The sequence below is a fragment of the Anabrus simplex genome, chromosome 1 (assembly GCF_040414725.1).
Source record: "Anabrus simplex isolate iqAnaSimp1 chromosome 1, ASM4041472v1, whole genome shotgun sequence".
Classification (NCBI taxonomy): domain Eukaryota; kingdom Metazoa; phylum Arthropoda; class Insecta; order Orthoptera; family Tettigoniidae; genus Anabrus; species Anabrus simplex.
In genome coordinates, this window is record NC_090265.1 from 862,193,790 (window position 1) to 862,207,354 (window position 13,565).

General features: G+C 38.7%; 1 protein-coding gene across 1 annotated transcript in view; it reads left to right on the forward strand.

Annotated features, from left to right (window-relative positions):
* Positions 1–13,565, forward strand: part of Atg3 (Autophagy-related protein 3) — a 51,140-nt gene that overhangs the window by 11,757 nt on the left and 25,818 nt on the right. The window contains exon 4 of the mRNA XM_067147874.2: positions 5,061–5,201. Coding sequence (XP_067003975.2) covers positions 5,061–5,201 — 141 coding nt within the window. The remainder of the gene's footprint in view (positions 1–5,060; positions 5,202–13,565) is intronic.

Below are 13,565 nucleotides of genomic sequence, written 5' to 3' on the forward strand. Positions count from 1 at the left end.
ATCAGTACATCGGTGGAGGGCTGTACGTCTGGACATCGGAGAAGATCTTAACTGCTGAAGATTTTAACTTAGTTCACTTCACATCTGAGTAGAGCACTACTCAAAATTACTCTCATTGAGACCTGATTATCTCAATGACGAGAGTTAAAGTGAACAAGAGACCGGTTTTGACTGGTATAGGACAGGAGAATATTATGTATTTAGTTACATTACAGTTCTGTAATACGGAACAATACAAGTGTATTCTCTCCATGAACGTAACCCAAGGTGGTTTTGCTGTTAAAATTAGGACTCATTACAACTTTATGAAAGGAGTACTGTAGGAAGTGTTAGTCAGGAAAGTCATTGTTCAGTTAGTAAGCTATGCACGAATCAGAAATAGAACTGGTACCTACAATGAGAGATGACAACGCCAGCACGAGAGGTCCATCGAACATCAGTTGCTACGTAGATCGTGTCCAGATAACAGAGTCTACAAATGGTGAGCTAATGGCATAAATTACTGAAAGTCTCCGCGCAACAGTTCAGTTTATTCAATTTTATTTCATTCAGTTTTTCTTTTGCTTTCGTAAGTTGAGTTCGTATATGTGCCGTCACATTTTTCATCCTAATAAATAGTTATTTAATTGGTTATTGGAGAAATTCTTATTTACGATCCTTAATTTCTAAGTTAGTGTGTACTTAATGGTTAGTGTTCTGTCACCCCATCTCTGGGTGTATTTAGAGTCTCATTACCTATTATTATTATTATTATTATTATTATTATTATTATTATTATTATTATTATTATTATTATTATTATTATTATTAGTTATCAACTATTGTCTTCAAGCCATAATTTTGAAGGCTGGCACCCATGGGATATTGCTTATGGAGAAGTATATGAGCAAGTATGTATTTATATTAAAATTAAGGTGACCCGGCACGTCACATATTGTCGCACATCTGTTGGTAAGAGTGGGTACATCACACTATATTAACACACACACAACATGACATTAAAAAGTTTAATTATTATAGTGATCACAATTCAGTACGGATCAAAACCATGGAGTTTATATCCTATCATATTGATGTGACTTGAAATCCTTCTCTTCAGCATCTGATTGTAAGGAACTTTTTTTTCAATTTGATCACTCAGGTTAGCAGGTCCATGAGGAACGGGCTGAATAGCTGTTGTTGTATTTTTCTTATTGTAACCGACACCGTTGGTCATGCAAAAAATAAGTTGTAATGATTGTTATACTATCATCATTGCATGTGTATGGCAAAGGGCATTGCGTTTCGTTTGCCCTTATACCAGTAACAAAGTCCCTCGACACAGGTATTGCATGCAATATGAAGTGCAAAAGATTTGTCTTGATCTCCAACTTTCAATTGGAAGTAAGAAAAATAAAGTTTCTTGACAAATGAGTCTATTTGACGCAGCTTGGCATCGAACACACAAATTCCACAAATGTAGCAAACCTTTTGAGGACTTTGTTTACACTGCCTTCTGTGCACCCCTGATACACTAGCCATGGTGGCTGTAAAAATACTATTATAAAAGTTTCATGAGTAACAATCGATTGAAACACAGTTTTTATAGCCTATTCACATTATTGCACACACGCACGCACTGATACAAATGAATGTAAAAGACACACTAAACACTTACTTTTTGGGGTGTGTCTCAAGCACCAGGCGAGTTGGCTGTGCGGTTAGGGGCGCGCAGCTGTGAGCTCGCATCCAGGAGATAGTGTGTTATAATCCCACTGTCGGCAGCCCTGAAGATGGTTTTCCGTGTTTTCCCATTTTCCCACCAGGCCAATGCTGGGGCTGTACCTTAATTAAGGCCTCAGCCGCTTCCTTCCCATTCCTAAGCCTTTCCTGTCCCATCGTCATCATAAGACCTATCTGTGTTGGTGCGATGTAATGAAAAAAAAAAAAGGAAGTGTCTCAAGCACAACTGACTATATCAACCTAGTTTATAGTTTATCTTGAAAAGGAATGACAGCTCAACATAAACATCGGATGAGGACTGGGGTTTAAAACACTTCGGTTTCAGTGGTCTGAGATAGCAACTCTATTGTCTTATGCGCAATCAAACTTCCCTCACACTCTTAATATATTGCATTTGTAAATTTCTAGAAAACAGAATTTTGCCCCCTGCTTACGTCTCGATCTGCCATCTTCACACACGGGAATAATCACGTATTTCCCTTCCTTGATACATAATATACTATTATTCCAAAGTGAGTTGGGTGAGAATATCTCTCATCGCTGCATCTTACAAATGCAGATACTACAAAACAGAATTACATCAAAAGCCTCCAGATTTATTAGATGGAAGTAAAAGACAAAAATAGCAAGAATGATCACAGGTACAAACGGGTGGGAACATTGGCAGGAGAGTACTTGCAATGAGCTAGACCTACTTTTATTACAAATGACCTGCCGACTCCCTTGCTGGACAATGCATTGTGATATCCACCTGGGAGTTCTCTCAGAGCTAGCACTAGCATTCGGCCGTATCTCACAGTTGTATACTGTTCATGTGAAGGAAGAAGCCATGGTTCAACCCTTCTTTCACAGCATTAAGTAAACTTACTAAAGATCAAAGAAGACTCAAGTGTACATGTGCAAAATAAACAGTGTGTTATTAAGGATAAAACTCGTCGAACGTAAACCAAGATAAACAGCACCGGTGAAGAAAAATGTTAGGCATAGATATCAAGGATAATTTAATAAAAAACCATCTATGCAATACTTTCCACGTTTAATGTGGTTGTTATCTACATGATTTTATGTAGACTTATTTAGGTCAGGTACATGTTTCACCCATTATTTTGGGCATCTTCAGCCTGTAAACAACCTTTAGGTCAAGGTTTGGGACCTTTTTAACCAATATAAACATACCAATATATACATTATATACAATATATACAAACATTAATGAACTCTTAAGATGGGTAACATAAGTTAATACAGTTAAGTTTTTTGGTCCTAATCTATCTAAAATGTCTACCTGTACAAATATACTTCCTATCTTAATATTTTATTATAATATACATTGAATAATTCTGTGTAGCTCGACGTTGTGTTCTTTCCCTGACCATGGCTTATTTCTTAGGGCATATCTCCTTATTTTCATAGCTTCTATGGATCGCTTGAAGTCATTCATAACATACACTCTCAGAAACTTGCTTAGAACAAGAACAAATGTAGGGTCCTTGGTGTCAAAGAAGTGCCTGAAAGTCTTGTCATGAGAATGGGTATGATCACGTTCTGTTCTTCACATTGTGAATGCGGAACCACTTCTGTGTGACTTCCAGGAAAATCTTTGAAAGTCTACTGTTAAATTATAAGTAATGTTTTCATGACTATTTTACACAATGATGCCTGTTTACATGCTTTTATTGGTTAATTTTAGTGCATATATGCCTGCCTACTTTTAAGTGTTTAGTGCCTATAAATCCTGACCCTAGTTATTACATAGTGAAACACAACAGTAAACCATAACAGTGGGCCATGTCACTAAATAATAATACCACACACGGCACGTCGCAATAGCCAACTGCAGACTGCTCCAAGCAGGGCGAATACAAGCGCTCTGTGGCTGAGAGGGGAGTTATTAGCACGGACAGGATTTCTGGTGGAATGGCGAGGTCTTTTATAATAAATGTAGGTCTGGGAATGAGGAGGCTAAATTAGGAATGAACTCGGTAGATAAATTAGTACACACAAACCAGCCTATTTATTTATTTATTTATCATATGATAAATCAAAGTTATATACAAAGTTTGTGAAGAAATATGCACAGTCACAAGCTCGTACAATCTTACAATTCTAGGTCTAGTTCTCTGACCCATTTTATTGCTTTAACTGATGTATAATGGATGTACGGTTTCGTTCCTCTGAAAGCACAAAGAGGGAAGTCAGCAACAGTGTTGTGAACAGTCTTCAAGGAGGCACCACAGTCACAATTTGCAATATCCAACTATATTCCTCATTGATTTCAACAGTCATCATCATCTTTGAGGGTATAACAAGAATGACCTTAATGGTGAATCTCTTGAAGACTGGATGGAAACCAAACACATGAAATTAATTTATAATGCTAAAGATCTGCCTACTTCTTACTCAGCTCGCTGGTCTCGAGGCTATACTCCAGATTTATGCTTCACAACTCAGCTTCGTAATTCACTCAGTCAAGTGCGATGCACAGGGCTCGATGATTTTCCACATAGTCGGCACAGATCTGTTATCTTGGAGGTGGGGATGTCTATTCCTGTTCTACGATCACTTCCTAAACCAAGATGGAAATTCAAAAAAGCCAACTGCACCAAATTTGCAAAGCAAACAGAGTCCAATATCAGATTTTAAGATAAAAAGTATGGAACTAAATGAGGCCACAGAGCTAGTTACAGATGATTGTGGAGGTGTTTAGTAAATTCACAAAAGCTTCCAGACTGAATGTTGAAAGGCATAACAGTCTATAATGAAGATGTGTGATGCATGTAGTTAAAATTTCTGACCCAACTGGGAATTGGACATGGTTCCCTTTGAACTGAAGGGCACTATGCTGACCATTCAACCAAGGTGCCAGACTCGTGTGATACAGTATATGGTTATGTGCTTCTATTCTTTTCCACATTTTTAAAAGACTTTTATTTCTCATTCAACAAACATATTTTCTATTAATAGGCTAAAACGTTACATTTCTATTCTCCTTTGCCTCCTTTTTAGAACATTAATTTCTATCTACCAGTGTTCTGTAGGGAAATAACAACTAATTGTTTTTGGTTTTTGTTCCTACATTCTTGTAACATAGTTCATGTTTTCTTCTTTGACTCTCCTCTTTCCCAGAATCCATAAAGACTCAATGTAACCATTTCAAAATAAGCATATGAACTCTTCAAGAAAGTACTCAAATTTTCATTGGTTTTGAAATTCTGCTTCACTCAAGAATTGATAACACATTATCACAACATAGTAATTCTATATTAATATGCTGTACAGTAATGGATTTGAAACTTGTAAATATGACTTCTGATATAGTCTGTTGATTACATTTCCAGGGAGACTGTATAGATTCTACAAATATGCAAAATAACAATAAAGCAGGTGGTGATGATGATGATGACGACGATGATGACGATGAAGAAGCAGAAGACATGGAGAAATTTGAAGAAAGTGGACTTCTTGAACAGGATGATGAGGTAATTTATGCATAATGAAATAAAAGCTATAATATTTTATCTTCTCCTCACCTTCTTTTCTGGGTAAGGTTTTGTTTAACAGAATTTGTGATAAATCCTATAATTACAGTTGCTAGGTAGCACTGCCTGTAAGATAAAAATAAAGAATTGGCTATTTAACATTTATTCTGAGTTAATTTATACTTGGTATAGCGTGGCCCAGAAATTTATTTTAGACAAGTGTACAGTACTATGCAAATTAACCGTAACAAGGTACTTTTTTTTCCATTCTTTTCCCAATAGTTGGTGCTATACAGTACATTGCCTATTCTTAGATCCCATGCTCTCTATGCATTCTTTGCATTGTTATTCATTGGTAATTAATCTGTGTGACCCCTCTGTCGGCAGCCCTGAAAATGGTTTTTCGTGGTTTCCCATTTTCACACCAGGCAAATGCTGGGGCTGTACCTTAAGGCCACGGCCGCTTCCTTCCCACTCCTAGCCCTTCCCTGTCCCATCGTCGCCATAAGACCTATATGTGTCGTTGCTACGTAAAGCAACTAGCAATCTGTGTGACAATTGTTTTAGGTTAAAAGTGTTTAAAAGTGTATTTATTTCGATGTGTGCCGCTTTTGAGGAATTTCAAAGTTTCCTTGTACGGTTAATAATACCTATATCTTCAATGGATACGACTCCTAGGAAGTGTAGTGCAGTTGTAGCATTATCTCAGAATGCTTCCATGATACAAAGAGAGTTGGCTACTAATTTTGGTGTTGGTGTAGGAAATATATTTTTAAAAAATATTCAGCAGCACAAACAGACTGGCTTAATTTCCTATTAACACGTTCACTACCGGCTCCTCAGCGGGTGCTTTAAACCTCCAGCCCAGGCTTTTTAAATCCTCTCAGCTCTATAGCGCACTATGTTACATTAAATGTTACTATAAGAAAACTATCGTAAGTACAATATTGAAATTTTCAACATACCTTTAGGATGATAACTAGTAGTGCTTCCCCTCATAATGACTGCTATCGCTAAAGTGCAAGAACGACATTTTTGAACCGGGTTCATGCCATTGGTTTCGAAAAAATCCGCGACCCAAAAATAGTGTCCTCTGTCCCAGTACATTTTCAAATCTGGTTTTTGAATTATTCCCGTTACAAACATTTGTCCTAAAAACTTTTTCATCTCATTTACATCGACCGGTTTCCACATCTGAAATATAGAATGTTTAGTGAAAGGACGCGGCGCTGCACTAATAACTTGTTCTGCGTAAAGGTTTGTCTGATCGCATATATATTCAAGGAAATCGTCACTTACAAATAAATTGACGAAAGACATAATTTCGTTGCTATCTTCGATCTCAGCATTTAATCCTACCCGGCCAGTGAAATTGATTGGTGGCGGGCGATAAGACGGATGCGTATCGGTTATTTGAATGTGCTGAATTTCACTTTGCCCATAGTCTGGTATGTCACCATCGGAATTGCTATCGCTATCACTGAAATCAGGGATGAGTTCATCGCCGGAATCATCATTCAGTAGTATGTCTTCAATTTCCTCACTTCGAATATTGTCTTTGTAACTCGTCATCTTGTCGCGACACAAAAACTCACTTCACTACAAACCCTCACAAGAATATCACGACTGGCTTGGGTCTGTGTTTACTCAAAGAAAAAAAAGAAAGAAAGCATTGGAATGTACCCTCTGGTCAGGTAGTCAGTGCGAGGGACTGGTCATTTATATGCCATCTAGGGTTTTCACCACAAACTACGACTTTGTGCGAATTTTGCGCTAAATTCAGCCTTAAACGCTTTAACTCGGATACGGTCCCGCACATAGGCAACTTTTAAACGCCTTAAGGCGTCTATGGGAGTGAAGTGTAAAGATCTGAAAAATATATTCTGCATTCCTTGATACAGGGAACTGACTGCGGCAGAATCAGATTAAATATGTCATTAGGAAAGAGTTCTTGCAGTATAGGTGGGCCGGCGTAAGGTTGCACATGACAGCTGTGCACAATGTTGGTCACACTGCAATGGCGCACAAAGTGATGTTGCCGCCGTAACAACAGCTGATTGCACAACACATGAATTTTTAAAAACATGAGAGAAATGTTTTTAATGTCATCGCGATGATACACAATACAAATGAAATCAGCCGGCAAAAATCAAACTTTCAACTCACCGATTATTCATCACACAAAATTATACGAAATAAATATACTATGAATATCTTATTATCACGATGTTAGAAAATACGGAGAAATCGCCCGACAATGATCTCACTTTAAATATACCAATAAATGTTAGAATAATACACACCGGTGCTAACACAAAATGTTTCAAGTAAAATCTATAAAATTTACGAAAATTCAGAAACCTTATTGTCAAACTTGATTCACAAAGGTAGAGGATCGATACCCTCCAGATCACTGCCATCACTACCGTCGCCTCCGTTGTCACTGTCATCGTCTAGGCTGATCATCAAATCCTGAGAGTCGCTGTGATGCCATGTATTGCCATTGCCGAGTTAATGAATGCTGCGACATGGCTAACTTTCTTCCTTCATAAAGCCGCATCCATTCGAGCAATACTCTCCCGGAACAGTCCTTCCACTTCAGTAACTGTGAAAGATTGGTTATTAGTGCGTACGTAATGTTTTACTTCACCCCATACCGCACCAATTCAATGAGGTTGAAGTGGCAGTGGTACGGCAGCAACCTAATAACTTCGTGCCCTTGTTCCTTCACTACCTCATCGACTATTTTTTCTTTCTTTTTTTTCTTTTTTTTTTTCTATTTGCTTTATGACGCACCGACACAGGTCTTATGGTGACGATGGGACAGGAAAGGCGTAGTAATGGGAAGGAAGCGGCCGTGGCTTAATTAAGGTATAGCCCCAGCATTTGCCTGGTGTGAAAATGGGAAACCACGGAAAACCATCTTCAGGGCTGTCGACAGTGGAATTCGAACCCACTATCTCTCGGATACGAACTGTCAGCTGCGCGCCCCTAACCATATGGCCAACTCGCCCGATGTCGACTAATTTAGTTATAAACATATTATGCGCTGGGATATTTCTTTATTGCAGTCATTCCGCTAACAGTTCTTTACGGGCACTCGAAGTAGGGGTCTTGTCCATTATTACGGAGTGGTAAGGTGCATTGTCCATAACAATGACAAAAGGGACTTTGAGCTGTAATAATCGTACTCGTGTCTTCGTATTGCATCAGCCCGGAAAGAATTAATTCCTGTTGCAGGAGATAGCTTAATTCGTTTCTTTCCTGGAGTGCTGTGAAACAAGTCCCTACTATCAGCCCCTTTTCCGCTACTGCTATGTACCCCAGTCACTTTTTCCTTCTGTTCTTGGAGGCGAACACCTCTCTGAATAACACTAGGCTTTGAAAGCCCTGATGTTTGACATATGCGTTCCACAACATGATCTGCAGGAACAGAGAGACGGCTATACAAGCTTAAGAATTTCCTCTCCCTCTCATAAAACTGACGAGTTCTCCGCACTTAATTCTAATGCCTCACTATTAAGGGACACTCTGCAGCGCAAATGATTATCACTTCGCGCTTCATGACTATGTTGTAATTTCTGAGACATCGCATTGCATTACTTAAAATAAAATTTCACATTTATCTCACAATGAAAACAAAACTTACGCGCGAATCATACCTGAACACGTGCTAGCGGTGACAGAAAAAACGGCAACACTTCAATACGGTAGTCCAGCTACTTATAGATGGCACCACTATACTACCCATATTGCCAACAACAATCAACTGAAAATAGTTCGTATTTATTTTGTGGCTTGCTTGAACCTTATAATATTTTTTTAAATGCTCATATTTGTGTAAGCAAATAAAAGATGATAAGCACTAAACGGAATTAAATACGAATGAATATGAATAAAATGCGTAACTGTATCTGACATGAAAAGTAGTAGATTGGTGATTCTGATTGACGGGTGACGTTCTAACATTTCATTTTTGTAGTGGTGCCAACATGACTTACAACTGTCAAGTGCAACCTTGTGCCGGCCCACCTATAGTGCAAATATGTGCGACTGATTTCTCGTGTTTTTAAAGGCATTGCACAAATTACTCATACCATAACCAGTATCGACCAAACATTTTGTTCTCTTGCCAATGGTAAACGTGGCCAGCAAACAGTTTATTACGTTTTGAACTTCCATTAATCCATTCTGTTTTACTGTACTGTGAAGTTTGAAAATGACGAATATTTTTATGCATCCTTCTAAGGTAGAGCATTTCTGGAGGAGGTTTTCCAGACTGAACGATTTCTAGTTTTTCATGTAAGCTCCTAAAATAAAACGGTTTGTCCAACCGTTATTCTGTCGTACAAATTGAGTCAGCCATCGCAAATATTACGATAGCTGAAACATAGAAGCAATTCGAAAAACTAACAGAATTTGGACTAGATCAAAAGACAACAAATATAGGGAACAAATCTAAGGTGAAATTTATGGGAGAATTGAGGAGAGAATTTTCAGTAAACACAGGAGTACGACGAGGAGATGGATTGTCCCCATTACTCTTTAGTTGTGTGCTTGAAAAAGTTGTAAGAGAATGGCAAAAAGCAGATGGACCAATACACCGTATTGGACCAAAACATAAAGACATAGAATTGGACTGTTTAGCATTTGCAGATGACAGGGTAGTAATTACCCAAGTCATCCCCGATGCACAAAACCAACTAGAACTCATGCAAGAACAAGCAGCAAAAATTGAGTAACAAATTTCATTTGTAAAAACAAAATTTATGGCAGACATCAAAACTAACTCCAAATTGGCTCCAACCACATCTCTCGAGTGAAAGAGTTTGAATATTTAGGTTAATGGATTACTAAAAATTGTAATGAAAAGAAATCCATTGAATCATGACTCCAGAAAATGGAGACTGCATTTCAGTTAACAAAAATACAACCAAAAAATCTCTCCTTTAACTGCAAAATCTGACACTATACTACAATATATAATTTTGTGTGGCTATTTCTAGCCGAGTGCAGCCCTTGTAAAGCAGACCCTCCGATGAGGGTGGGCGGCATCTGCCATTTGTAGGTAACTGCGTGTTATTGTGGTGGAGGATAGTGTTATGTGTGGTGTGTGAGTTGCAGGGATGTTGGAGAGCACGAACACCCAGCCCCTGGGTCATTGGAATTAGCCAATTAAGGTTAAAATCCCTGACCCGGCCGGGAATTGTACCCAGGACACTCTGAACCGAAGGCCAGTACGCTGACCATTCAGCCAACGAGTCGGACTATACTACAATAATCAAACTCTAAGCTCTCTACACATCAGAAACTCTCAATCTCCAACACGAAATACTAAAAGGACAATTAGAAATGAAAGAACGTAAAATGAGAAAAATCATAGGACCAAGAATCAAAGATGGAGTACATTTTCCAAAACCAAATCCAGAAACATATAAATGAATCTCCAAAATTACAGTAACAATGCGCATGCGGAGAATACAATTCATGGGGCACTTAGAAAGAATGGACTCAGACTGACTCAAAGAATTTACACATTCTTAAGAATAAAACCACGAGATCAAATTGGTACAAACAGATAGAAAAAGACCTGAAGGAATTAGGATTACCAAATTTACTAGGCCAAGATAAAATCGGAAAAATCATACCCACATGGAGTTTTGAGGATGATGAAAGGAAGACTAACCCGTCATGTATTATCGCTGCAATGAAAACCATTCACTACGTATGAAGGAATATTGGGCTAAAAGAAAAAGCCAACAAATGCTAATTCTGTGTGGTCCTAAGTGACCCAGTCACAATGAAGAAGAAACAATTCCCATTCAGCAGTGAGAACTCCTACATAGAAACACAGCACACTCACGACACAGGCTAGTTATACATCCAAAATGAAACTAATCTTGCATTATGAAACGAACTCGATACTCGTACTTTTAAAGAATTCTTCACTGCTTTCGGCTGTCCCTTACAAATGTTGTTTTGGCATTAAACCAAATTACAATAAATTACAATAAATCGCTTATCATAATCCTGCACAAAGCTGATCACACTGCTACAGCATGCTGTCACGCAGAGCAGCGATGAGTCCTCAGCGTACCGAGCTCGCATACTGAAGCGGTTACTACATATGCATCACTTTGAACTCATTGCTGAGCGAACCGAGCACTAAATGTGTCGCATACCCTAGCTGCTGCAGAAATTCAAAGTGCAGAATTTGCTTCCTGGTTACTGAAGTAAACCTTACTGCATCAACTGCAGTTATTAAAAAAAGTGGTGTTGCCAACTTGTAACCATACAAAGTATAACCTCCCGATTTTAGGTTAGGATATTTGAGTAAAATAATTTGTAATATAGTGGATATCATGTGAGTTTGTTAAATTAAGATGTAAGAACATAGTATTATAAAAAGGATTTGTAGTTGGTGAATATTGAACATATACAGTATATGACTCGTGTAGTTTCAAAAACCCCTATCTCCAAGGAAAAAAGATTTCAGGTAGGGGAAAAAACTGCCATGACTGCATTTTACACTCCTTTGTAACATTTTCTTTACTTTTATTTATTTAATTAGCTCATATTGAAAAAGATGCACAAAATTTGTGCTGTTTCATCTCTACATTTTTGTAATAGGGCAATATCTATCTTGAACATAGGCGTTTTGAAAGTCACAGGTGGACATGGCGGGGTTTGAAAGTAAACATGGATATCACATACACTCTTACTGTCTATGCTTTTTATGGACAGTACTCCATAAACTCATCCCTAGTAGCTTTCGCTTCTTGAGAATTCCAACGTGGTTTGTTTGCAAAGGGCTCCATGTCTTTATTAGCTTGGATCACTCCGCGATAATTTTGTGTGATGCTAGGATGAGAAACTTGAAACAAGTACATCAAGGATACAGCTGTCACCAGTAGCCAAAAATCAAAGTGTAAACAACAGTAAAACTTTTGGTGATATTGCTTTATGAAAATTGGTACCAATATTGGACTTTGCACTTATCGGTCCAACCTTCTCTAATAAAATTCAAAATCTTTCTGGCTCATCCGAGTAAAACTTTTGAAATGCGCTTTGTCGTCAGCCAACAACTTCTCAAGTAATTTATGCTGTACTGTACTTGATTTGATCGAACAAATAATTCTCGCTTCCACGTATGTATGTTTAGTCCTCAGCCCGAAGGCTGGCTGGATCCTCAACAGCACCGCCATCAGCTGTCATAGATGGCCTAGGCATCACTGAAGAGGCGTACTAGGGAAATGAGGAGTGAGGTAGTTTCCCGTTGCTTTCCTCACCAAGCCAGACGCTGCTACAATCAGGGCTATTTTCTCCTACGACCATATTGAATAACAATGTACGCTGCTGCCACAATAGTCTGCAAAGTCGGATGAGGAACTGTTGCCTTGATGGAATAACGTTTGTAGTTGGCGGCACGTCTCCAAAAGTGACGCATGCTACACCCGGCAACACATGTAGCATGCCACATCTTTTCTGCCCCACCGACAACAAGCCGCATGCTAAGTTGTTGCCAGCCATATGCTACATGTCACCCTTTGCCGCAGATAGTCGAATCGTACCTTAAGAGCAACCATCACTTCTTCTATAGTTATTTCAGTTGTTAAACCCTGATTGGGGACACCATCTTCAAAAACCAGTCTTTCATTTTCCTCATTAAGCAGGTGGTTGAAATACTCTTCCCATCTTTTTTTGATCTGGTTTTCATCTTCAAGAACAACTCCTGCTTGATTCTTCGTCCGCTTGATATGCGTGAAATCTTTCGATGCCTTGTCCCTTGCCTTCGCTATCCTGAAAAGCTTCTTTACTCCTTTGGTAGTTTCCAGCTCCTCATAGACATCATCCCATGGGGTTGACCTTGCTTTTTCTCCAGCTTATTTAGTGGTATTATTTGCCTGTTTGCAAAGTTCTCTGTCGTCATCAGACCCAGATCGATCCCAGCTCTTCTTGGCAAGCCTTTTGGCCTTGATTGCTTCCTTTACTTCATTATTTCACCCCCATATTTCTTTGTCCCTAGGTGCAGCTTTACCGGGGGTTTTGCCTAGAATAGCTTCTCCCGCTCGTTTGATCACTTCACTAAACATACTGTGGATTTAAATACTGACGAGTGCTGTTCAATGTCACCTGGATGTTCGGACGGTGGTTTTTCATTCAGAAGAGTCTGAAGGATAGATTTTGTCTCCTCATCTTTAAGACGTTCAGTGTTCACTTAAAGCCTTGTTTGTTTCATTTGCTTCCCTTGTTTTTGAGAAGCATATAAGGCTGTTACTGACTTTATCAATTGGTGGTCAGTCCAGTCATAATACTCATAACGGCTCTTGCAATTTGCACATTATGCAGATCTCTGGCATGTAC